At 41.4% G+C, this 23519-nt stretch overlaps 1 protein-coding gene across 1 annotated transcript; it reads left to right on the forward strand.

Annotated features, from left to right (window-relative positions):
• Positions 1–14096: 14096 nt before the first annotated feature.
• amotl2b (angiomotin like 2b) lies at positions 14097–21712 on the forward strand. The gene is made up of 10 exons (XM_034137801.1): positions 14097–14254; positions 14822–15609; positions 16083–16251; positions 17625–17769; positions 17877–17966; positions 18661–18956; positions 19063–19238; positions 19339–19637; positions 19764–19895; positions 20378–21712. Exons 2-10 carry the CDS (start codon positions 14894–14896, stop codon positions 20461–20463), a joined length of 2109 nt encoding a protein of 702 aa, XP_033993692.1. The 5' UTR covers positions 14097–14254; positions 14822–14893; the 3' UTR covers positions 20464–21712.
• Positions 21713–23519: the final 1807 nt, after the last annotated feature.

Raw genomic sequence — 23519 nt, forward strand, 5'->3', positions numbered from 1 at the left:
TACTTGTCCCAACTTTTTAGAACAAACTATATGTGCTACTTTGTGTTTGTCTAATTTAATAGATTTGAGAAAATTGAATTCTAAGACGTAAAATGCAATATACAGTAAATGTATTGATGCATAAGTTATAGCAATAGCACAATACTCTGAAATAGGCTGCTGTCTTAGCAAACATGCTTTTACTTTTAAATGTTTTGCTCCTAATTATTTTGTACTTATATTTAAATTGTAAAATATCTTATGTCTGCAGCTCTTTTTCCTTAAACATTTTTTTTTTTTACTGATGTTGACTTTATCACAGAGTTTTAAAGTGTTTAGAAGTCTGAGTGCATAAATATATGGTGTATAATAACATATACATTTGGTATACCCTCAGAGTATTATCATGTACTTTTGTGTTAGGACTGATTCTTGCTTATCACCTCTGTTGCATCATCTCTTCCTTCTAATCTTGCATATCTTATGTCCCGCCCCGCTGCATTCCTGTATGATGTCCAATGAAACAAACATGTCACCAATAGTGTTAGTAATGTGTAGTTCATGGCCTCGGTCATCATGTACGCACTTCTGCCAGATGCTGCTTTGAAGAAATAGTTTGACATTTTGTGCCCCATGCTTTCTTTCCAAGAGTTGATGACAAAACCTCTAAAGCTCACACATTTGTATGTCAAAACTACACATTTAAAGACTTGAATACACAGATTTCTTTAACACTTTCAACAGCGGGAGTTCCAATAATATTAGTAAGACACGTATAAACAGTCAGTTTCTGTGAAGGTTAAATTCCTTGAACACACATATCCTGTTACAACTCTATTGGTCACAGGCGAGGAATTCTTTGGAAAACTGTAATAGATGAAATTCTCACGCTGTGGGCATCCTCTCCTCACATTTTTGTGCACTTCATAAGTGTGGGCAGCGGTCCAGTGTGTGTGTTCCTGCTGATGGTTTCTGAGAGGTGAAGCCTGCACTTCCAGTCAGGACCCTTCGCCTTTCCCTCATGCTATTGTTGTGGGCAGGAAACTGCGAGAGGCCCTCCATTGTCTTGGCTCAATCTTCAGAGCAGAAAGTGTAACTCCCTGAAAGTCATAAGAGCTGGAACACTTTGGAAGTTACTTTGCAGTAGCAAAATATTGGCAAACTAGACAGTCTACTTTTTCATAATATGTGAAATATCTTCATAACTAAAGGAACCTTTTTCGTCAACATATTTTTCTACAAAGCAGTCATCTGAAGGTCATTTCTATGTTCCCCCTTTTGAAGAGAACATATAGGATGTTTATTAGATAGGTTGCTTTATTTATTATTTACATTCTCTAAGAGCTGTCTTTTGTTATAAACAGGCTTTTAAAGTTGTTTTGGCTTAGTTAATAAATACTTTCAGTGATAGACGCTTTAATGAGAGGATAATAAAAAATGACATATCAATTCATAAAATGTGATTAGCCAACAGTATATTAAGCTGTCAAACCCCTATCACCACCGGCTGAAACATGCTGTTCACAACATTATTTCTTGAGCATTAATAATCCAGTAATATCATGTAAATATGTGCAACATGCTGAAAGGGGCCAATCTGCAAAGTGAGTATTTTAACTTTTGATAACAAATATATGTAATATATATTTCAAAGTTTATTAGTGTCTTTTATTGCAATTCATTTTAAAGTTTTCCTTTGCAACGTTTGTATCTATAGTGAAATGGTCCAGGTCCAACATTCCTGCGTTGCATAAGAGAGGTCTGAAGTCAATAAGGTCTGAGTTCTTATTTGTGTTTCTGATTTCACTGAAGTATATCAGAACATAATGTGAGCTGGGGGTGAACGTGCACACACACACACACACACACACACACTCACTCACTCACTCACTCACTCACTCCACCACCAACACAGCTGTGTCACATGCTTTTCCTTTTCTGCCAAGAACCATTAAGCGTGTTCTCTCTTCTGACGTGAAGTTTCAACTTTTAGTAAAATGTCAGGGTCAGTTTGTCTTCTTGGGTGGGTGATGCTCCATGGGTAGCCCAACATAAGGCACAAGTCCAAAACAATAACCACTTTACTTAGCTATACAATGATTAAGTGTCTTTTTTTTTCACCAAGCAGAGCAGCCAAGAACACTAAGTATCTGTGACGCAAAAGAATAAAGTGGCATGACAGCGGCTGCTCAGCATCTATTCGTCTAGACATCTGACTAATTGCACAGCAATTTATTAGAACTCATTTACCACTGTCTGTGGTCGCCTCTTGTTTCTGTCTTCAGAGCTGACCATTTTGCTCTAAACAGCAAAAATGAAGACAAACATCTAAAATATCTACTTAGGGGGAAGAAAGCTCCTCTAACTCTCCCTGAGTCCCCAGAGAGGCCAGATAATGATACGCTGGCAGCACAGATTGCAGGGTTGCCATCGGGCTGGAACTGTAAACACAGCGGAGAAACCTCGTTAGGACATTCCAGAAAGATCCTCAACTGGGAATTTCTTGGAAGAGCTTCTCTAGTGTTTGCATTCTTCCTTTGGGACAGCAGTGCTAACAGCGTCTCCTGTGATCACGGCCCTGTCCTGAGAGAGAATTATATGAGGAGGAATAGAGGCGAGCAGATGTTGAACATTCCTCTGCAAACTGTGAACTGTGGACAGCAGGTACATGTCAGTACAGTAGATGTTTGTCCTGCTTTTTTAGATTTAAAATCTAATTTAATCATATCATTTTACAGAGGATTAGCCAGTGAATGTACTTGCACTGAGTACACTGTGTAACTTTGACTGGACAGGTCCACAAAGGGTTGTGTAATACTAAAAGCTAAACAGTGCTAAGTCAAGACAGGCAAGTCGCACTGAATTCTTTTTTTTACTACTGCAAAGTTATTTCCCAATTTTGGGGATTTGTGGAAGGTATCAAGAATGTATTTTCTACCCACCTGACATGTCTCTAGGCCCCACACATTGAGAACTTCTGGTTAAGTGTCACTAACACCTTGTTTCTAAAAGTTTTTATTATGAAATGCTCTAAAAACCAACTGCAGGCCTACACAGAACCAAACACTGATGGACAAAAGAGACAGATATTTCCCACAGAAGATGGTGGACTAACATTGGTCAGGTGCTGGATGTGTTCGCCATTTTATCTTTATGAGTTGAAAATAATAGTAAGGTTAATACAAAGTTGTATATCGGAAATCAAAAAACGTACCCAGTCAGTTTAATATTGAGTTTGAATAAATTAATCTTAACATGGACATGTTCTTGGTATCATATGGTGCGTTGTAACCATATGATACCAATGTAATGTCATGATTATTTGTCTACATTGAATGGATTTGCACAGAAGGATTTCAAGCTAGTGTAACAAATGTAACATAACTGAGTTGCTATGTTTAAAGCTGATGGCAAGCATCACCTAAGAACCAAACATAATTGCTTGATTTGGTTACAGTAACATTTGAAAGTTGAAGAAAGTTTTAGTCAGTTGAGTTATAATAAAAGAATGTTTTTGATTACAAACAGAAGGGTAAAGACACTAATTATTCATTAGAAAGATTCAATGATAATCTGTCGAAATCGAAAGCATTTTCTGATTCTGTTTTCCAACAACAACACAGCTGATCTTTATCTATCTGGATCAATGCATAATGTGTCCTTTCATTAACTTTGAAGCATTTCAAATTATTATTTTTTTCATTTCGTATTTATGGCTATTTGAATTGTCTCAGAATAGAAACTTTCCTCTGGCTTTCCCCCCTAGCTTTAAAAATAGACATTCTGTGTCTAACAAGACAATAGCCTTCTTTTAATCGACACAACGCTGTCTTTGTGTGTCAGCAGACCCTACAGGCCTTGCGTTGCACCATTAGCATATCTCACAGCTGAATCATCTTCACTTACTGGCAGCAACACCAAAGTCATTCATAGGATAATGGATTTTTCCAGTTGACACTTTAAGAAATTATTTGGTTTACACAATACTTAAAGCAAGTCAAGCCGAAGAACAAGCTGCCACAGAGGAAGTTAACTGTTACAACACATCTGCGGTGTGTAAGTGTTAAACATGTCATTTAAGGACCAAACTACTTTCCAGTGTCAATCAAAGAAAAGTAAAATAAACAGTTGGGTTCATTTGGTGACTTTGAATGCCATAGCATATCAGTTTAATCCTCATTAAACCATTTAGTAAACTCTTGTGTACAGATGCATTTGTTACATTTCTCTTATAAATTGACACCACCTATGTATCATAAATGTCTTTTTACAGTATAATGGCTTATTGGTAAAAATAAGAAGGTTTAGGTCAAGTGGTTGTTCAGAGTTTGATGGCTCAGTATGTAAGGTTTTATTGCACAATATAACCACCCAGTATTGCACAATGTCAGTATGACAGTTGAAGGAGTGTAAATAGCTCAATAGTCGCCAGTAAAGAGACATAATATAAAACAGGTTAATGTTTCAACTGTAGATTTAAATGCACCCAAAATTCCTGAAGTGCACATTATTGATTGGAGATGGTTTTAGTGTGCCCCTTGTCCCTGAAAAGATGCACACTTCCCTCTGTGCTGTGAAACAGTCAGCAGGTGGTGGAAAAGATATAATGACTAAATGAAACTGCTTAAAACAAATTCTGTGGATTTTCTTGAGGAACCATGTTTTCTGGAAAGACTCAGTGCAGTTGGTACCATGAGCCTGATGCCTTCTAGTTCCATCTCTTCGGCTGATATCTCCTTCACTTGGCACTCACACGAGCCATCTAGTTTGATGAATAGCATCAAGAGTAAGAGGAAAAATATGTTAAGCTTACAACATGTCCTTTTTTGAGAACATACCATGCTTTTGAAAATACATCTATATGACATAACCAATGCTGTAAACTGTAATGTCACGATCACATGTTCTGCTTATTTCGGAGTTAGGGGCTCAAACTCACCTTGCTTAAATGACCATCCTTCCATCAACTTTAACCCCCCCTTCAGTCTACTATGATCATTACCTACCTGCCTTTCCTCTCACACTCAAACAAACACCACACCCAGCTCAACATCCCACCCAACATTCCCCTCATTGCTGGACCATGGAAAGCCCCTGGTACATTTTCAGAGCTGCTGAGCTCGTATACAGACACAGAGACCCCTCTCTCTCTTTCCACATTGCCGCTGGCCAAAGCCAGCCATCAGATCACATGCTATGTGCAGCCTCAGCAGCACAGGAGCTATTCGCTGGGGGCACACATGCTGGGGCCCGAATGAATGACTGGCATTCTGGTGACCTCCCAGGATGGCAGCGGACCCCCGGGGTGCAGGGCAGTTTTAGGACAGGGTGTCAGGGCTGGTTGCTGTGTCATTTGTCTGCAGTAGGCATGTTGTCTCCAGGGCCAAAGGCAGCAAATATGTTTTCACACCTCTAAATGGCAGCTAGGGCTGGTATTTATAAAGGGCCTCGGAGCTTTGCCTCAGATTAACGGTGCTCAGTTTGGTGCAGTCTCGCCCTGAAGGTCAGGATGACTGAGACTGAGGTGGGTCCAGAGACTAAATTATTAGTCACTCTACAAGATGAACAAAGTCTGTCTGCTAGCCCTGTGGCAGAAAAGCTTTTGTTGTACAACTTTATGACTTGTTTGCATCTTGACACTTGACCTTTACATTTTTCTGTCACATACCAGAAATACAGTTAACCTAAAGCTATGCTGTGTGAACTCAAAGAGAACTGACATAAAAGAGGCATGAGAAATAAAGGGATGGGAAGAAAATGGAAAAGGAACATGATTACAGTGACACTCAGCTATTTGCCCTCAGCGCTGTATGAGTAATGCGTCTGAAAGCAGAGGCCACATATTCAGAGTGTTTTGAGACAGAAAAGAAACAGTCAAGTTGCCATGGCAGTGTAAACATGTACATCTCATGTGTTTAAGCTGCAACATGTAAGTGTTGAATGACCCAATAGCAAAACAAATCCAATAAATCTTATGTAAGACAGCGATGGTGATAAATACCTCCATTATTAGTAAACCAGATCTGTGAGAGTGCTTGGTTTGAAAAGTCTGTATTGTTTGTTTTGTTCCATCAAAATGTCACATTTACAACCGCCCAAGCATTAATTAAAGGAGTGGGTGGCCAGTGTCACAGGACATTTTGAAAAGGCAGAACATAAGTGCAGTTTTCTAATGCATGCTTTTTGAAGTATGTACTTTCTGTTGATCATCTGAGGCCTGTACTACGAAGCTGGTTCAACCTAACCTGGATATGTTTGAGTTAGCCGGTTGGCCCAATCCAAAACATACGCGCTCTGGCTAAACTGTACTACGACGCTGGTTATCAAGTGGATCGCTCAAGCCAGCCGTGTCCTATCTAGTTAGGTGCGCGTTCACATGAAAGGGGTGGTATTTGGAGCATTCGACCAATCTCAAACACGGACAAGCGTACTGACAGCGCAGCGTCATACTTCCTGAATGAAAAGTGAACTTTAATATTAGTCAAATATGAAGAAGTTAAACTTTAAACATCCATGACTTAAACACTTTATCCAGGATAAAAGCCACATAGCTGCACCTGCAAGGTGAATACAGCTGGTAAAAGAAAAAGTGTTTGAATGCGTACATTAACAGGTTTATGAAATCACTGCCCCGTCCAAGACACGAGTGGATCTGACTTTAATTAGGAGAATTTGACTCGAGTGTTTTGTCAACTTAATGTGTTGCTTAAAATAATACTTCTGCATACAGTATGTGACACTGTGAGTGTTGCACGGCCAGATACGGCTCAAGAAGCTGACTCAAATAAGGAAATATATGATACATTATGATGTGATATGATATGAATGATAATGGGACACATCTACGTCTGCACTCACAGTGCCGCGGACTGTACTTAATGTTACTCTGATCCGGTTACTTATGTCGTGGCAGATATTTAAGTAAGCTTTCTTAACGCTAATATTATAATAGTCAGATTGCTCTGAAGATGGGAGGGGATATTCTATTAATTTTCACGTTCACACAGTCAGTTGATTTTGGCCGGCCGTCTTTCCTGCAACGGCAGTTTTTCTGTATTTCCTCTATCCTGTAATATGAATTGATAGCTTTAAACTCCGCACACGGAGCTCTGATTGGTCAGCAGGCGGTGCTTTCACTGAGTTGATCTCTTAGCCTGCCACCTAACCTGCTCCGGAGCAGGTTTGCCGCTCAGCATAAGTTACCATGGAAATCTAGCCTGCTAAAAAGAGAACCAGCGTCGTAGGACCGGAAAGTCCGAGATTTCCCTGAAGTTAGCCGGCTAAGCGAAAATCCAGCTTCGTAGTACAGGCCTCTGATCTAACTAGCTTGTTGTTGTTGAATTCTGAGACCATGTTGTGTTTTGTTGGTTCATATTACGGTCTTTCATTTGCCAAGAAGTTCCCCACAGCATTGTTAGCTTTAGTCAAATGGAGCATATCTCATTTAGTCCTTTCACTTTCAGATGCTGGTAACACTGGCTTCTCAGCAGTAACAAGAAGACTTCTCCAATATCATGGATGAGGAGAAAAATGTGGAATTTCAGGTCCAGCAGGCAGTTGGGGTTGGGTGCATGTGGTCTTTATGAAAACACACCTGAGCATTATAGATAGGGTCTACTGAAGCAATTCAATAATGTTAGATTTAAACATATTCATGATGTCAAAAAAAGTTACTATTACCGTACAATATTCTTAGTTGTACATAGCAATACTCAGTCATGTCCAAATTCATAGTTTTTTTGAAAAGGGTTTTATTTGTATTTGTTATGTTTTCTTAACTTTGATAAGAATACAAATACCCCTCTCTGAATATATGCAGCTACAGCCAGACATTTAACGTATAGAGAGAAAACTGACAGCCTGGATTCATCCAAATCTACCAGCACCTTAATCTTACCAATAAACACTTTTAGTTAATTACAAAAACTGAAGGCCTCAAACATTAAACACAAAATAACAAGAAAACTCCAAGGTTTCATCAAGAAGCAAAAATAACCCTTATAGTGGACTCCTGATGCCAAAACATGTTGGACTTTCTCTTCATGCCATGACAATAATTGCTTTTTAGTTTGTTTGAAATAGTTTTGCTGGTATTTTCTGTTCTACGTGTATTCATATTCAAAGAGAACATCAAACAAACTCTATTTGAGAGGAAGAACTGTTCCCAAACTTTTTTTGTTGTGACTTCATGGAAGGGTTACAGTATGTGCTGTTTCCAGTATTTCTGCTAAGCTAAGCTAACTGGCTGGCTGTACCTTGATATTTACTATTTATTTTTAATTTGTATTACACAAAATGCAATTTTTAAGCAACATCTGTTGCACAGAATCAGATTGATTGCTTTCATCTCACTTTCAATCAGCTCTTAAGCTGCCTTATTCACATCTGTTTTGTACAGTTTGCACACTTAACAGATTCATCTCCCGTGACTCATGTCTGAAGTCTGTTTGCTATGAACGTCTGGAAATTCCCATGAATGCAGCCTTACCTGCTGCAACATGCAAAGAGTCCCGGACTCATCAGTTTAGACGAATACTTAACCGCTGGACTATTTTTATTTTACTTCTGCTCTTCACAGGTGTATTAATGATATAATAACATGCCTTTGCCTGCTTGCCTTGGCAAAAATTAATCTAAAAATCAACCCTGGCATCACAACCCTGGCTGTGTCGAAATACGAATACATGGGAAGCTGGTTGTCAGTTGTTTCCTGAGAACAGGATACCGCTTGAATTCAGCTCACCTTGTCCTTGTCTATTGTATACTGTGTGAATGAGGAAGCCCTCCATGGATGTGAGAGCCAGGGAGAGGAATCCATCCCACTCCTTCCAACACTATCAATTACATTCCTCACCAATCCTTCCATATCGGATGGCCTTGTCTGCTGTTCTGTGTCTATTCTTTCCCACAGGGCCCGACACCGTAACATACATCCTGTTAAAAAAAAAACAGTCCCTTTAAATCTTGTCTAAAGCCAGATACCGTCACTCTCAGATTGTCTGGAGTAATCTACTCAAATGCATGAGGGAACAAAAAGAAACAAAGATAAAGAGTCAAACATCTTGTTTGGTCTTCACTTTAACACTGTGACTAATCTCTCTTTAAATAACCACGTATCTTAACTATGACAAGTGAAACAGCCTTCAGCTTCTATATATCGTTTTGTGATATATGAGCCTCCATCTCTTTTTAAAACATCCCAGATTAGAATACATAAAATAGGTCTTAATTACAACGGGGTGTAGGTTCTATTTATTACACGCTTGTTGAGTTGTTGTCTCAACTGTGTTAAGGATTGATTGTTTGTCAATACCTTGATGTGGTTAAACAACTGCAGCTCTTAGTTGACAGGAAAGTAATTGCCATCATCATGTGCTATACATATCTCTACATGTGAAGCCTCAACTGCAGCAAACAATCTTACATTTAGAAGTAAGGATATTTTCATCACAGTTGAAAGTGTTCCTAAATATTTCATGCACTATAAGTATCATAATCAAGTTCTATTTTTAACCTATGTTTTAAACATATGCACAACAATTACAGTGAATTAGATGTTGTACATTACAATCCTTAGATCTCAGGCTCCCTCCAACACCTAATTAAATATGTAAAAAAAGGAACAATTATTTTACAAATACAGAAATAGTAGTTTGTACCTTTAAGGGCTCCCCCACACACGTTGTCTTCTTCACTTATTTTTATACTGACGGCTCAGACGAGTAAATTTAGACCCAGACTGTTTCCAAATGTGTAACTGGTAGTTTGACTACTCTCACTGTTGCCTCATTTGTGCTCATGTTTCCACCAAAACCTCAAAAGCAATATGATTTTACACAATTGTGTTTTATTTTCCTCCAACCCACTCTTCTTTTAACAAACAAGGCATAACTCATGAAAGTTTTAGGGTTTTCTACAGACAGTTAGAAAGGTATTTTAGTGGTACGCCATTTTAGATGTTCATCTCCTGTAATGACTTTTTGAAAGCGTCTATAATTTTCAAAGGGTCAGCCTTGCATTCCTTTGGAAGTTCACAGGAAGTGTGGTACAATGGAGGACAAAATGGCCAGAGGCGTTATCCACCAGCACACACACACACACACACACACACGCACACGCACGCACACACACGCACACGCACACGCACACGCACACAGAATAGAGGAAGTTGTGAGGTGGTGTTAAATGACATGAGCAGACTTTTAAAAAGGTGGAGACTGTGCTGCTTCACAGTTTGGATCTGAAGGGGAAATGCAAACATGTTCCACTTTGCTGACCAGTCGCCTCAGTGTGAGTGCCGCCCACAGAGACGCAGTGTCTGCATGTTTTTTAAAAGGAGCCCGTTTAAGAGTATGCAGCATCTGAAACATGACGGGAATGTGTGTGTGTGTGTGTGTGTGTTAAGTAGGAAAAGGCCAGAGAGTAGATGTAGGCACATACCATGGTGAGTTTGTAGCAACTCATTGAGTCTATAGATTTTTGGGATTAATGAGATAATCAGCCTGAGGCCAGCGGCCACATGCTTTAGAGACAATCAATGACAGTTGTGCTTTGATTTAACCCAATTCTTTACCAATTCAGTTTGCATGTGTTTGCTCATGCTTTGGCTTCTGGTGGGAAAAATGTAGATTATGCAAAAGAAGGATAGCATATGCAACCCTCCCTATTGGTCGCTTCCTCCACTGCCTGAAGACATGATTAGTCTGTTATGACTAAAATCTCTGCTATTTAAAGGGCCCTCAGTAAAAGGCCCTGTCTAAAGTCCTCAATATAGCCGTTAGGTTTAAGCGGGTAATAAATAGCTCAGTCTTGTCATTTGGCTCAGACATAAATAAGACCTATCATAAAGATTTACTTCTTCCTCCAGGCGGGAATTTTATATCTTCAAGGAACGACAAATGGATGTTCATGATGTTGTTTGGTCAATAATCTGGAGGAGATTTAGGCGCCGTTTACACGAGGAGAAAACTGCTTGTATCTGCATAGTTTCGCGTGCGTATAGCCCTATTATTTACACGAGGCCGATAGAAACTGACCCCACAAACGATAACGGGTCCCAAGGTGGATAGATTTGCAAACGAAACGCTCTGGGGGGTCAACCGAGTCCGTGTAATCACCTCTATACGAATATTTCCTGAAAAAATAACGATAGCCCCACCTCTCCTGCTCACTGCTGTAGCAACTATCAAAAATAGCTGTGTTAATTAAACGCACAAGGGGTTCTTGAATGAAATAATATTATAAAAGGCAAACCAGAATTGTTAACGCCCAATATACTCCTTAAACAAAATAAACAGAGTCAGATTTCATGCATTGATCCATTATATTGACAATTTTCCAGCCAAACAACACAAACAAAATTAAACAGTCCGCTCTGCGATACACCAAACTTGTCTTTACTGCCTAATCCAGGCCATTATTGTTCATTGCTCCTGCGCCCGTCAGCGGCAAAAAGAGAAATGTTTGTAGGCAGAGGACCGGCTTGTCCCAGAGGAGTGATCTCACCCGGTGTTTGTAGAGAATATCTCTCTTTCTGAGCGCGTCCTCTCCACGGAGACGTGCTTCTTGGTCGGTCGATGCAATATCCACAGATTTGGTTTCTTTCAGTTAACTTCCCCGTTGCATTTATCCATATGCTGAGGAAATTACTATATCCCGCTGAATACCAGCAATCGCCACACACACTTCCTCCTGTCAGTAGCTACTGCTAGTGCTACTGCTACTGACCATGCTACAGATATTAGTGCAAAATCTACAGCTCCTCTACCACAACCATCAGCAACAAGTGGACATGGAGAATTACATGAACTACATGTTGCTAAATACACCGCGGGGCGTAAACAGAAGGGTAGCCATGGCAACATTGCTGCGGGGCTGCTCCGGGCTGCTCTTCTTCGCGGCTTTTGGTGTATTTTGGCGGAAGTTACAGCGCCACTTACAGTCCCGGCATATGTACTACAGCGTTTCCAGCGGTCTCGTTTGAACAGACACGTTAAATGAAACGAATGCATGTGAACGGAAGACTTTTTTGAATACGCATACTGTGCATAAACGCAAACGTTCCCGTGTGAAGGAGGCCTTAGAAATCTATTAAACTGTACGACCAATTAGATCGAACTGTACCCGTCATGTTCCAAACATTGTCTATAATAAACTGGATATAAACTATAACATTATAGTGGATATTTTTATATGATTTAACTGTCAATTTTAAGGGCAGTTTGTTCCTTTCTCATTCACAACCAATGAGAGTTGCAGATTGAGTTAGGAGTTGCAATCTTTATCCATAAAGCTACTTTGAACTAACTGTTAAAAGGATTTACTCAATAACTTTTACATGTAACCTGCGGGTCTGAAGGAACCGGATACAGGTTAAACGGGGGCAAGCACACAACAAAGCTAACAATAAGGGGACCTTCAGCTATGCATAGAAAATGGAAATTCAAGGACTTGTGGCTCACCAAAGACTTTTACAAAGACTGGCTTGTTAAGAATCCACGGGACATTCATATGGCCCGATGCAGAGCCTGGAGCAAATCAATTAAGGTAATGTGCTTGATCGGTGTCTCAAACAATGTCGTGTGAGGTCCAAGAATTTGATGTTTTCAGTGGCGGATGAAAACGCTATTTAGACTTTTGGCTATTACATTGGGTGGATCCTTTTACCATTCTAGCTAGCTTTTTTGTTTATTTATATTTCTTCCTTTTTTGTTTCATACACTTACACGTGGTTAGTGTTGTTATTGACTCTGACTGTGAATTTGTATATTATTTAGATTTATCAATTTATTTCAAATTAGTTGAGCTTATCCCAATTTGTAAAAGTACTTCCTGGAATGTAGGATTCCCCCAGGGTACAAGAACCCCTGGTTGGGAATTAGTGAATGCCATTACCTAATATGTAAATGGCTATAGGGTTGACTGTCCTCCAGCCATCCACACATGTTGTGATTCTGAGTAACCTGGTCTCAGCAGGAGCGCGACCCCTGCATGTTTGGGATTTGTGCCCATGTGTGGCATTCTCCAGGCTCTGCTCTGCACCATGTAGTGTGATGTCGGGTACAAAGAGCCACTGTGTTTGTAGTAATGGGGCACATGCAGACCTCAGATTCCAGTGGACAGCTGCCACACACCACGCAGGGACACACACACCATTAAGGCATGCATAGTCTCAACACACTTTCACAGACAAGAATACCTTTTACTCGTGTCCAGCAGTGAAGAGGAGCTTGAATTCCTCCAGGATACTAAATTACAAGCAACCAAACTTTAGGGGTGCGAAGGTCTAAGTTGTAGCGCTTTAACTTTAGTGTGTCCATTGCATGCCTCTTTATATTTTTACTACTGGTTTTCAGAGATAAATGTTGTTTTCTTTACTCAACTATGAACAGCCAGTATAACTTCTCTGATTAAGATTCTACATAAAACATTGTGATGATTAAAATATAAAACTACTAAAATATAGATCAAATTAGGTTCACCTTGACCAACAACAACATTCAAGTCAAACTATCAATAATAAAGATCTATGGTAACACTTGTTTAAGGTAGTGTTAGGTCCATGTTATGTTACTTTATACTTCATATAGGGAAATTATTGTAAATACATGTTTTTATTCTACCACGTGGGCTATATTTATAATTACAGTTTTCAAATTAAGATTCTACATGCACAACATATAATCAGTTTATAAAATATGAGCTTTAACAGGGGGCATTGAGCGTATTGAGAACTATTACTAATACTTGTGTTGTACTACACAAGTCAAATATTGTTCAGATATTCCAACATTCCACTTTAAATGATCTGAATACCCCTTCCACAACTGCATTAGTTCTTTATAGCAACACAACACACATGGTGCTAGGAAGTAGATTGTGTGCCAGATAACGACACAGATATGTTTCCCTTTCACTGAGCATTAAAACATTTATTTCCAAGGCTCAAATGTCCTCTCCTAAACTTCTTTTTAACTCCTCATTGGTAATGCTAAGCGCAGTGCGGCCTCCCCCCCCTCCGTGTGGTTTTACGCTTTTGATCCCAGAGGGACCTCGCGTTTTACATTCCTGTCATTCCGACCTCAGTCCCTCCTCGGTTACTTATTATCGCCGCCTCTGCTCTTCACATTCATTTCACAGCGAGAGAGCAGCCCGTCGAGGGGGAGCAACATGAGACAAGTTTGACTCTATAAACTCATGGAAAAAGTGGAATTACTCTGACTTTTTTTACTTCGACATCGAGAACAACGTTTTGTTATCATGAGAGTGTGAGCTGGTAAGAAAAGCCTGTTTTAATCTTCCTTTTTAAACAATAGAAAAAAACGATCACAAACATGACGAAAGTAGCTTCATCGTAACTTCTGGTTCGAGTTTTTGAGAGTATTGTTTGTTGTGAAGGAGTTTCGAGTAGTTCACATTCTTTAAAATGGACAATTGTGTTTAAACTCCAAAGATGAAGTTATTTTAAAATGCAGTTTTGTGTGTTTTTGCTCCCCCGTGAGATCGGAATGTTTGGCGCATGCATTTTTGTGCCTGCTGTGTAAAATGTCTCCACATCTCTATGTTGTCGCTGTTTGTAAAGTAGACAATGTTTTAATGTTATACTCCAGCTAAACATCAATCACAGATTTTGTATTAATGAGATCTAAAAAAGGAAATCTACAATCTCAGTGTTGATAGTGTTGTTGTTATTCCAAAATCCTACATTCCTCAAACACTGCCATTCATCTGTATATGAATCCATTAGTGTTAGTTTTTTTTGTTCAGTTGTCTCGTGTTTTATTTATTTGTTTGACTGATTATACTTAATCCCTTTTATTTTTGCTCTGTTTCAAATTTACAGCTGATTTAAAATATATATTTTCAAGAAAAACTCAACTCAAGTGCTAGAGAAGATAAACATACTCAAAACAATATGTCATCCACTGAAGAACCGTCTGGCACGGTCCTGCACCGGCTGATCCAGGAGCAGCTGCGCTATGGAAACCCCACAGACACCCGCACTTTATTAGCCATCCAGCAGCAGGCCCTGCGTGGAGGCAGTGGGAGCAACAGTGGACCCAGCAGTGGATGTGAACTGGGCAGGAGCCCACGCTCCTCTCTGGAGAGTCTCACCCAGGAGGAGCCTCCGTTCCCTCAGCTCTCTGCCAGGCAGGAGCCCCAGGGCCAGGAGCACCAGGGAGACTACCTTCACTCAGAGAGTGGCTACCAGCTCTACCAGCTGCACGGCGAGGAGCTGCCAACATACGAGCAGGCCAAGGTACACTCTCAGTATCTGGCCTCTAACTGGGCCCCTACAGGCCCCGTCAGGCAGCACCACGAGGGGCTCCTGCATGAAGGAGCCTTCCATGAAGAGGCAGATATAATGGAGCTGAAGTGCAGCCATGTTCGATCTCTCAGTGAGCATTGCATGCAGATATCTCTGGAGAGGAATGATGCAGCTGCTAAAGCGGAGGCCCTCAGGTGCACCTCTCACAGCTACCCTGAGCTGCCGTACTACACACCGCCGGCCCTCCAGAGCCCGAGGCAGAGCATGGACAAACGCAGCCCCCCTCCAGTCTACTCAGCCCCCATCCAGGGCCAAGGATTTATTCCTCACCAGAGCCAGGAGGTGCAAGCACAGCAGCACAGGTACAAATACCTCACTGTCATTGTGTGTACATGTTTTTTTAAACTCCTTTTAACATTACATCATATTCTGTGGAGTAGTTTTTGTACTAGAGCCAATCAACTAGTACTCGTCATGGTGTTTTCACATGCGTAAACACATACTTATCAATGTGAGTCACACCATAGCCTGCGAGCCGATTGGCTTCTTGAAATACTTAACAGGAGAACAAGTCCAACCCTGCAGGTGTTTGTAATGCCAGGCATAGTGGAACAAGATATTTTCACATGCTTGTGTTGCCTGGGATGCTTTTACAAAAGTATGTTCCTCATATAGGCTTTGACATTCTTTGCAGCCACTGGAGTCGGCTTGTCTGCTCGCGGATAGGAGGAAATAGAGTGATATTTCACATGTGTTGCTCAAAAAGGAAGTTCTCATACCTTAAAGTTTAGCTGGCTACAATCTGTTTATTTACTCAGAAATGTGTCTCTCATAGGTATGTCCAGTCTGTCCAGCAAGCTGAACTGCCCTGCTACAGCACATTCAGCAGCCTGCCACCTGCTGGCTTGGAGGAGCCCAACCAGGTGGAGCTGCTGCTGATGGAAAACGAGAGGCTGAGGCAAGAGCTGGAAGCACACAGGGAGAAGACTGGCCGTATTCAGAAGGTAAGGAGAGGAAATCATATTATTTATTGCATTTGACATATCTCACAGATCTTGCTGAAGGAGTGAGAACAGGCAAACTCAAGCTAGATTTACATTTCATTCAGGGGAGTTAGACAATAACAAACAAACTCATAAGAATATGAGAGGTTGGCACAACCACGACTCAATTCCAGAAGGACATAATCCAAAGTTCTTATATGGTTGACCAGACAGACATCATCCTAAAAACTCAGCCACCTGTCTACGAAACACAACCCCGGTCAACAGTTGTCTCCCTAACGTCCAACTCCAGGCACACTCCCTCATCTGGAAGGGACAGAGGAGATCAGCAGCTGCTACCCTCCATACCACAGAGGCACAAACATAGGTCACAGTCTGCTACTGTGTTTACACACTCCTCTCATTGTGGAGCTGACCTTGTGGAGGCCAGAGAGTGTGTGTGCGCGCGTGCTTTAGTTTCATGGAGGCCATAGATTTTCAGCCTAATCTAGGGCTTGTCAGACAGCAGTCGATCGGGTTGTGACCCGCACACACAGCTGATGGGGGTGGGGCGGGAGTCCGTGGCAGGTGGTGAGCTGCTTTGTAAAAAGTGAAAGGTCCCTTTTGTTTTTTCAATAACAACCATTCCACCTTCTCTCTTCTGGTTTACTGCCCCTTTGTTTATTTATGTTTTACTTTTTGATTGAATCTGGCCTAAAATGAGCACATTTCTTGTTCATCGTGGTGGAACAACAGCTTCAGAGATATTTGACACCTCAGCCAAACTTTGTAAAATCCACCCGGCTCTCTATTGGAGTTATGTCACATGGCCGTTGCCTTGTCTCAGCCTTAAAGAATGATAATTGCCAGGGTTGGAAAGTTTTCTCCGTCAGGCCGCAGCCCTGGGTAAACATGCCTGTGTGACTGCTATAATGGTGGGTTTCTCTTTGCCGTTTCCTCAACCCAGGCACAGGCATGCACACCTTCCCTCCGCTGGCAGCCTTCCCAGACCTCTGTTTGTGTGGTTGCGTGTTAACTTGTGCGTTGTGGTGTGTACGTGCGCGCTCTCACACCTGGAACTAGAGCTATCAGCCCTCAGGAATGTAGATATAAATCAGTCTCTCGGGGAGTGGTGCAGGCTTGAATTCCTTCTAGAACTATACCACATAGACACACACTGAGTGTACTGTATACACAGTCCCATATGTACCCATACAGGCCTATATGTATACTATATGCATGTACTGTAACAACACGATTCAACATTCCAGCTCCTCCCTGGCATGTGAAGTAGGTTAACCAAAAATTCCTCTTCTCCTTCTTCTTTTCTGCGCTCCTTTCCTCCAATCCTCTCCATCTCCTCTTTCCTTGCTACTTATTCTTCCCCTTTTCAGCTGGAGCATGAGATCCAGCGTATTTCCGAGGCCTATGAGACAATGATGCAGGGCAGCTGTAAGAGGGAAAACCTGGAGCAGACACTGAGGAAGAGGCTAGTGTCTGAGATCAGGAGGCTACAGGATTTCAACAGAGACCTAAGAGGTATGGATAAAGTGCTGCCACACATACACAAAGCTATGAAGTATTCTGCCATAATATCAGATCCAGTTTACAACGTTATCTAATTCTCAAACTTTCTTGCAATACAGAAAACTTGGAAAATGCCAGATCACATGTTGCTAAAGAAGTAGAAGCAGCTGACCACAACCAGCACATCATGGCGAAACTCCTTGAACAAAGTGAGTATGTCCTTCTGTTTGGCTAGACCTCCCCCACCCCCCAATCCCCAGCTCTCTGTTATATCCTTCTTTGTTATCAACAGGCTTGATTCGATCAGATGGTAGCATAGCATGAGGCCCTTTTTGTAGCTAAGGGATCCTGCATGAAGGAATTTCACTTGCATAACCTCGGCTTATTTGGTGAGAAGGCTTGATTATAGGGAATTCGATCCACACACCTCTTTGCAAAGGGAAACGAGCGGCCTCTAAATCACACAGAAGCAGTGGAAATGAGGTTCCCCCACCTGTTGTTAGTGTGATTTATGTTGTCTGTTTAAGGAACTGGACTCAAGCAGGGTGTTGGTGTTTGTATGGCCTTGATGAGGAATGCAATGCGCTATGTGGGTCAAAGGGATAGGGCGGCTTTCTCCCCCTTCCTCCTCCTCCTTCCTCTCAGCATTCCAGGAGTGCTTCGCTAAATGAAGAACACCGGCCACCATGTAGCAACTCTGGTACTTATTACTGTGATTGGATTTAGGAGGGAGTAATTACGGATTGATGCACATACGTATTTGAGAAGGAACTTCAGACAGATTGGGAATTATTTCACATTTCATCCAATAGCACTTATGTCCAAACTGCTATAAAAAAAATCATGCCCACGTTTATAAAACATGCAACTAAACCGTCCCACCCATCTTTTTCTTTCCTTCAGATGAGGAGCAGAACTTTGAGAAGGAGCGCGTAGAGCGGGAGTTGGAGCGATTGCGATCCACAGTGGAGGAGCAGAACAAAAGGTCAAAGCATCTCGAGGACGCGCTGGACACAGCTCGTGGACGAGGCCGCCAGCTTGAAGACGAGTTGAGGAGGAAGAGGGCTTATGTGGAGAAGGTTGAGAGACTTCAGAGTGCGCTGGCTCAGCTGCAGTCCACCTGTGAGAAGAGGGAGACCCTGGAGATGAAGCTGAGAACGCGACTAGAGCAGGAGCTGAGGACTCTGAGGGCACAACAGGTAAACATCCTGTCTTAGGAAAACTAGGAAAAACGTTGATTTCTCTAGTAGTAGTTTTTAGTTGTTTTTTGGCATCTGTATTCAATATTTTCTCTCTCCACCTCAGAGGCAGACTCAGCCACCAGGAGTGACAATGGGCTCCCTCCAAGAGCGCCTGCATGAGCGCGAGGAGCGAATCCTGGCCCTCGAGGCCGACATGGTGCGCTGGGAGCAGAAGTACCTGGAAGAAAGCACCATGAGGCAGTTTGCCATGGAGGTGGCTGCCACCGCCGCTGCACAGAGGTAAAGAACTTAGCTCCACATTTCTCAAAACATTACAAGTACACGTTTTTGCTCATTTGAATTGGAGTTAACATCTGCACGTTGTCATTTCCTTTTGCAGAGACACCACCATCATTAACCACTCACCTTGCCACTCCTCCAACAACAGCTTCAACGAGGACCTGCCGGTGGCCGACTACAGGAATCAGGAGATGGAGAACAGGATCCGTGCTCTTTACGCTCAGATCTTGGAGAAGGACGCTGTGATCAAGATCCTCAACCAGCGGCTGCACCAGGACCAAGGGAGGAAGGACGAACACAGCCCCCGCCCAAACCTCCTGAATACAGTGGGGGCATCTCTCCGACCCGCCTCCTCCACCCCCTCCATCAACACCGCCTTGAGCAACACAAGGAGTCGAGGTAAGCAGCAAAACGTAGCCTAAGGGTCAACTCTGTACATTATATTCAAACATAAAAAGTATTGTTTGTGGGTAAAAATGTCGATAAAAGACGAAAGCACTTCTGACAGATACTGTTGTTCTTTAGGTAAGAGTCTCTCAGACGATCAGACTTTGCCAAGCCATCAGTTCTCCGCTCAGTCTGAGCCTGGAGCGCTCGAGCTGCAGGTGGAGGGGACGAAAGCCAAAGAGGCTGCCAGCACGACTAAGCTCAACAGTGGTGAGTGATCTATCAAATATGCATAAGTGAGTTTGTTTACGATGCCAAGAAACCATCAGAGAATGCTCTCAGTATAAAACCCGAATGATAAATTATTTGCAAACATGAATAAACAAGCGTTCACAAGCTCAGAGTCCGCTATACAAAGCATACACACACACACACACAGCTTTTTAATACTCTTCATGAAAGGAGTTTTGGACCCCGGCTTCATGGATTTTCAGATTGATTAACCACACTGCTGCTTAACCAGCCAATCAGATACCATCTGTCCAGGTCATGGTTCATAATGTGGGCTTTGAGGAATGTGCATGGTTAGGAAATAATGTGGATCTGTTGACTGAGCATATTTACCAGAGTGGTCTGCTAGAGTGTGGAAAATCTCTGTTAACCTTTAGTCATTAATAGCTGAGCTGTATCTGGGACATTTTTCCACTGGTTTAGCCTAAAATTATTCATTCTATCTCTTTTCTTTTTTCCAGACAAGGCAGCGCCTAAGAAGTTGCTATTAAACCCCTTCAGAGGCCTGGATGAGCTGGATTCAGAGGCGGTGGAAATCTTCATTTAAAGAACCGGGAGGTGGATTTTGAATGAGAAGAAATAACAATTCTGAGAATCTGTGAAGAGTGCAAGTCTTTGAAAAGAGTGGATTGAATATTGGATTCAAGAATGTCGTGGAAAGAGGCCAATGCACGCAAAAAATGAGGACCATTTTCACATTTTTAGAGACAGAGCTGTGCTCCGCCTCACTCCCTCTCACTAAGCTGGACAGCTGCAGGCAGTCTGCCCGGCTGGGTGAGAAAAGACTAATCTTCTGAGGTACTTGGACAGTATTGTGGATTGTAATAGGGCAACATGTTTTCAGAGAGTGAATGCCTAAATATTTATATAAATATATATATTTGCTGCTTTCCCCCTTCACAACCCCCTTTATCTCCTCTCCCAACCCAGTGAATTAAGAAGCTACATATTTATCTTATCTGGTTTCCACATTCCCCAAATATTAACTTAAGCCTCCTGCTCTTCAAGACACATATTCAATAAAAGGTTATCTATGTGACCTCTATTCCCCCCCTCTCCAATAAGAATTGTCAATCTGAGTAACCTCATTCCCATCACTTGGATCTTATCTGTGTGTAAGACTTCCCTGTGTTCAATAATTTAAGCTTATAACACATGAGACACTGCTGATTTAAATGCTCTTGCTGTCCATATTGCTGAAGCCCGAGCAGCTGGTTCTGCAAAGGTTTAGAGGTGTGTGAACTGTGAGATGCATAATATATTAAAGACAAACTGAAACAGACATGGTGTTGTTAGTGATTTTGAAAGGGTGTTGAATCTTGGTGTTGATTTCATCATCTGTTTTTCTGATGACTTTTTCCTTAACAAAGTATGTTTGCATGTGTGATTACAGTATGTGAGTGTGTTCCCTGATGTGGTGATTCTGCTGGTTTGGTCACCATTGTGGGATAAAAGCTGAAAAACTACACCGTGTTGTTTTGTTTGTTTACTGTGAGCTTTGAACTAACAAGCAGGTTTATTATTATTATTATTATTATTATTATTATTATATATTTTCTACAGATTTGTTTGTATTGTTATTTTAGGTTCGATAGGGCTTTGAGCAGGATGCCAAAGAGTTTATGTATGTTTGTCGTAAGTTATGTGCCGACAATCACGGTCATGTCAAGCTGTACACAACCAACCTAGTGTTGACTTCAAACAGACATTTCTGTGAACTTCAAACAATATGAAGGCTTTTACAGTTGAATTCATGCAACATTTCATAAAGCAATAAAATATTCTAATATACATTACCTGGCTCATTGACTTGTGTTTCTTTTTCATTTAGAGGATTTTGGCCAAACATATCTTCCATCTATTTACTAGCATAAAGATGATCTCAACTTTGTTCATACTTCTTTAAAAAAGTTATTCTGGTAAATGTTGCCTTCCTTTTTCACTCCCTTCTCTCTCACTTTGTCACCCTATCTCCTCATTCTTGTCCTCGCTCCACCACAGAGAAGAGTGCTCTTCATTAATGAATACCAGAGCCGCATTCTTTTGGGTTCAACTTTCTCGGGTGGCCTGCTCTCTTGTTCTCTTCTTGCCATGAAGAGCATGCTTGACATAGATCACATTCTCATTGGGACACGTAACCCAATAATTGACAAAGACAGGTTTCTCCCAGATTAGCCGCTAATGCCTTTTGAAATTCCTGCGTGCCTCCATCCACCTTGGCTAACATGTGCTGCAGTCATAAACTTTTATTGCCTCCATTTTAACTCGCCCCCAGAGGTGTTTATGAACAATGTCAGGACACGCCATTGGATATGAAGATGAGAGAATGGAGCTCTGTTATGTGGTGTCTGTTTCAGGATGGATGCTTCTCTCTCTTTCTCTCTGTCTCTCTCTCACACTCACACACACACAGAGCCACTGATATCGACTTGTACCAGTTTGGGGCGGTTGAGCAGCGCTGGCTGACAATGAGACCTCACAATGTAGCAGGACAATGAGAATAACAATGAACGTTATGGTGTCATCCAGGTCCACTCACATGTTTCACTAGTCATCCCACTGCATGCATGATGTGTGTGCAACACAAAATGTGCCTGTGGGAGAAAGATTTCACACATTTTAAATGATATATGCAAGGCTGTGAATCAATGGCTTTATAGAAAAGGTGAAATCCATGACCATTGATTCATTAATTAACATTTAACAATCATATAGTGTTTCATTACAAAGACAGAGAGATACAAAAAAGGGCTAGAGTTTTCATGTGCACTTCCACAAAAGCTCGGTGGGATCTTTGTATCAAATCATCATAAGAATACACTTTAAAAGTATACCTGCACGCTGGAATTTGAGCTTATTAGTGATGTTTCCAACCACCCAACACAACTAATACTCAACCCAACACACACAAATATGTGTGATGGGTTGAAATGTTGCCAGTTAAGGAGCTGATGGTGATTTTTCTATTGTATTCACACAGTAAAAATGTCATATAGTAATGCAAAGTTGCAAAAAAGTAGAAAGCTAACAGACACTCTTGGTCATTTATACTTAACACAACCTTTCAGCCTGTAGAGCTTGGGTTAAGGGAGTAACTAACACATTCTGTTTCCTTTTGATCCTAAACATCTTTGTTGAATACACTGTATATCAAATCAGAGCTATTTGTTTTGTAATAAACTGTTCTTAAGCCTCCTAACTAATAAAGTGGCATCTCAGGGCCAATACACAACCTTTTAAAGTAATCTATTTATGTCAATGTTTGTGCCAATGTTGAAACTTTTTTCTATTCATATTCACACCTGAACAAGCAAAGGCTAAATGTCTCCTGTGTTGTGGTTTGATAGTTGGATGGGGAATATGTTAAAAGGACTAAGCATGCCTGGGCTTGGGCAGAGAGGATATGAACTTGTGAGATAGTGCGGATGCTTGTATGGGAAAACACAGAGCAGGAACTGGTGGTATGTGAAACACCATCAATCTTATTTATGAACTCAGAGCTCTTATCTTGGCATACTGACTGACAACATTGTGAGGACACGCCAACATTCCTCTGTGGATGTGAAATACAGTTTACATGTTTCGACTGCAGCTCTCTCTCTT

The sequence above is a fragment of the Trematomus bernacchii genome, unplaced genomic scaffold (genome assembly GCF_902827165.1).
Source record: "Trematomus bernacchii unplaced genomic scaffold, fTreBer1.1, whole genome shotgun sequence".
NCBI classification, from domain to species: domain Eukaryota; kingdom Metazoa; phylum Chordata; class Actinopteri; order Perciformes; family Nototheniidae; genus Trematomus; species Trematomus bernacchii.

Excerpts from the sequence above, each read along its gene's own strand:
- amotl2b (XM_034137801.1), top strand. The coding sequence starts at position 14,894 with ATGTCATCCACTGAAGAACCGTCTGGCACGGTCCTGCACCGGCTGATC. Across the intron at positions 19,239-19,338 it reads GCCACCGCCGCTGCACAGAG|AGACACCACCATCATTAACC; the intron begins GTAAAGAACTTA and ends TTCCTTTTGCAG. Across the intron at positions 19,896-20,377 it reads CACGACTAAGCTCAACAGTG|ACAAGGCAGCGCCTAAGAAG; the intron begins GTGAGTGATCTA and ends TCTTTTTTCCAG.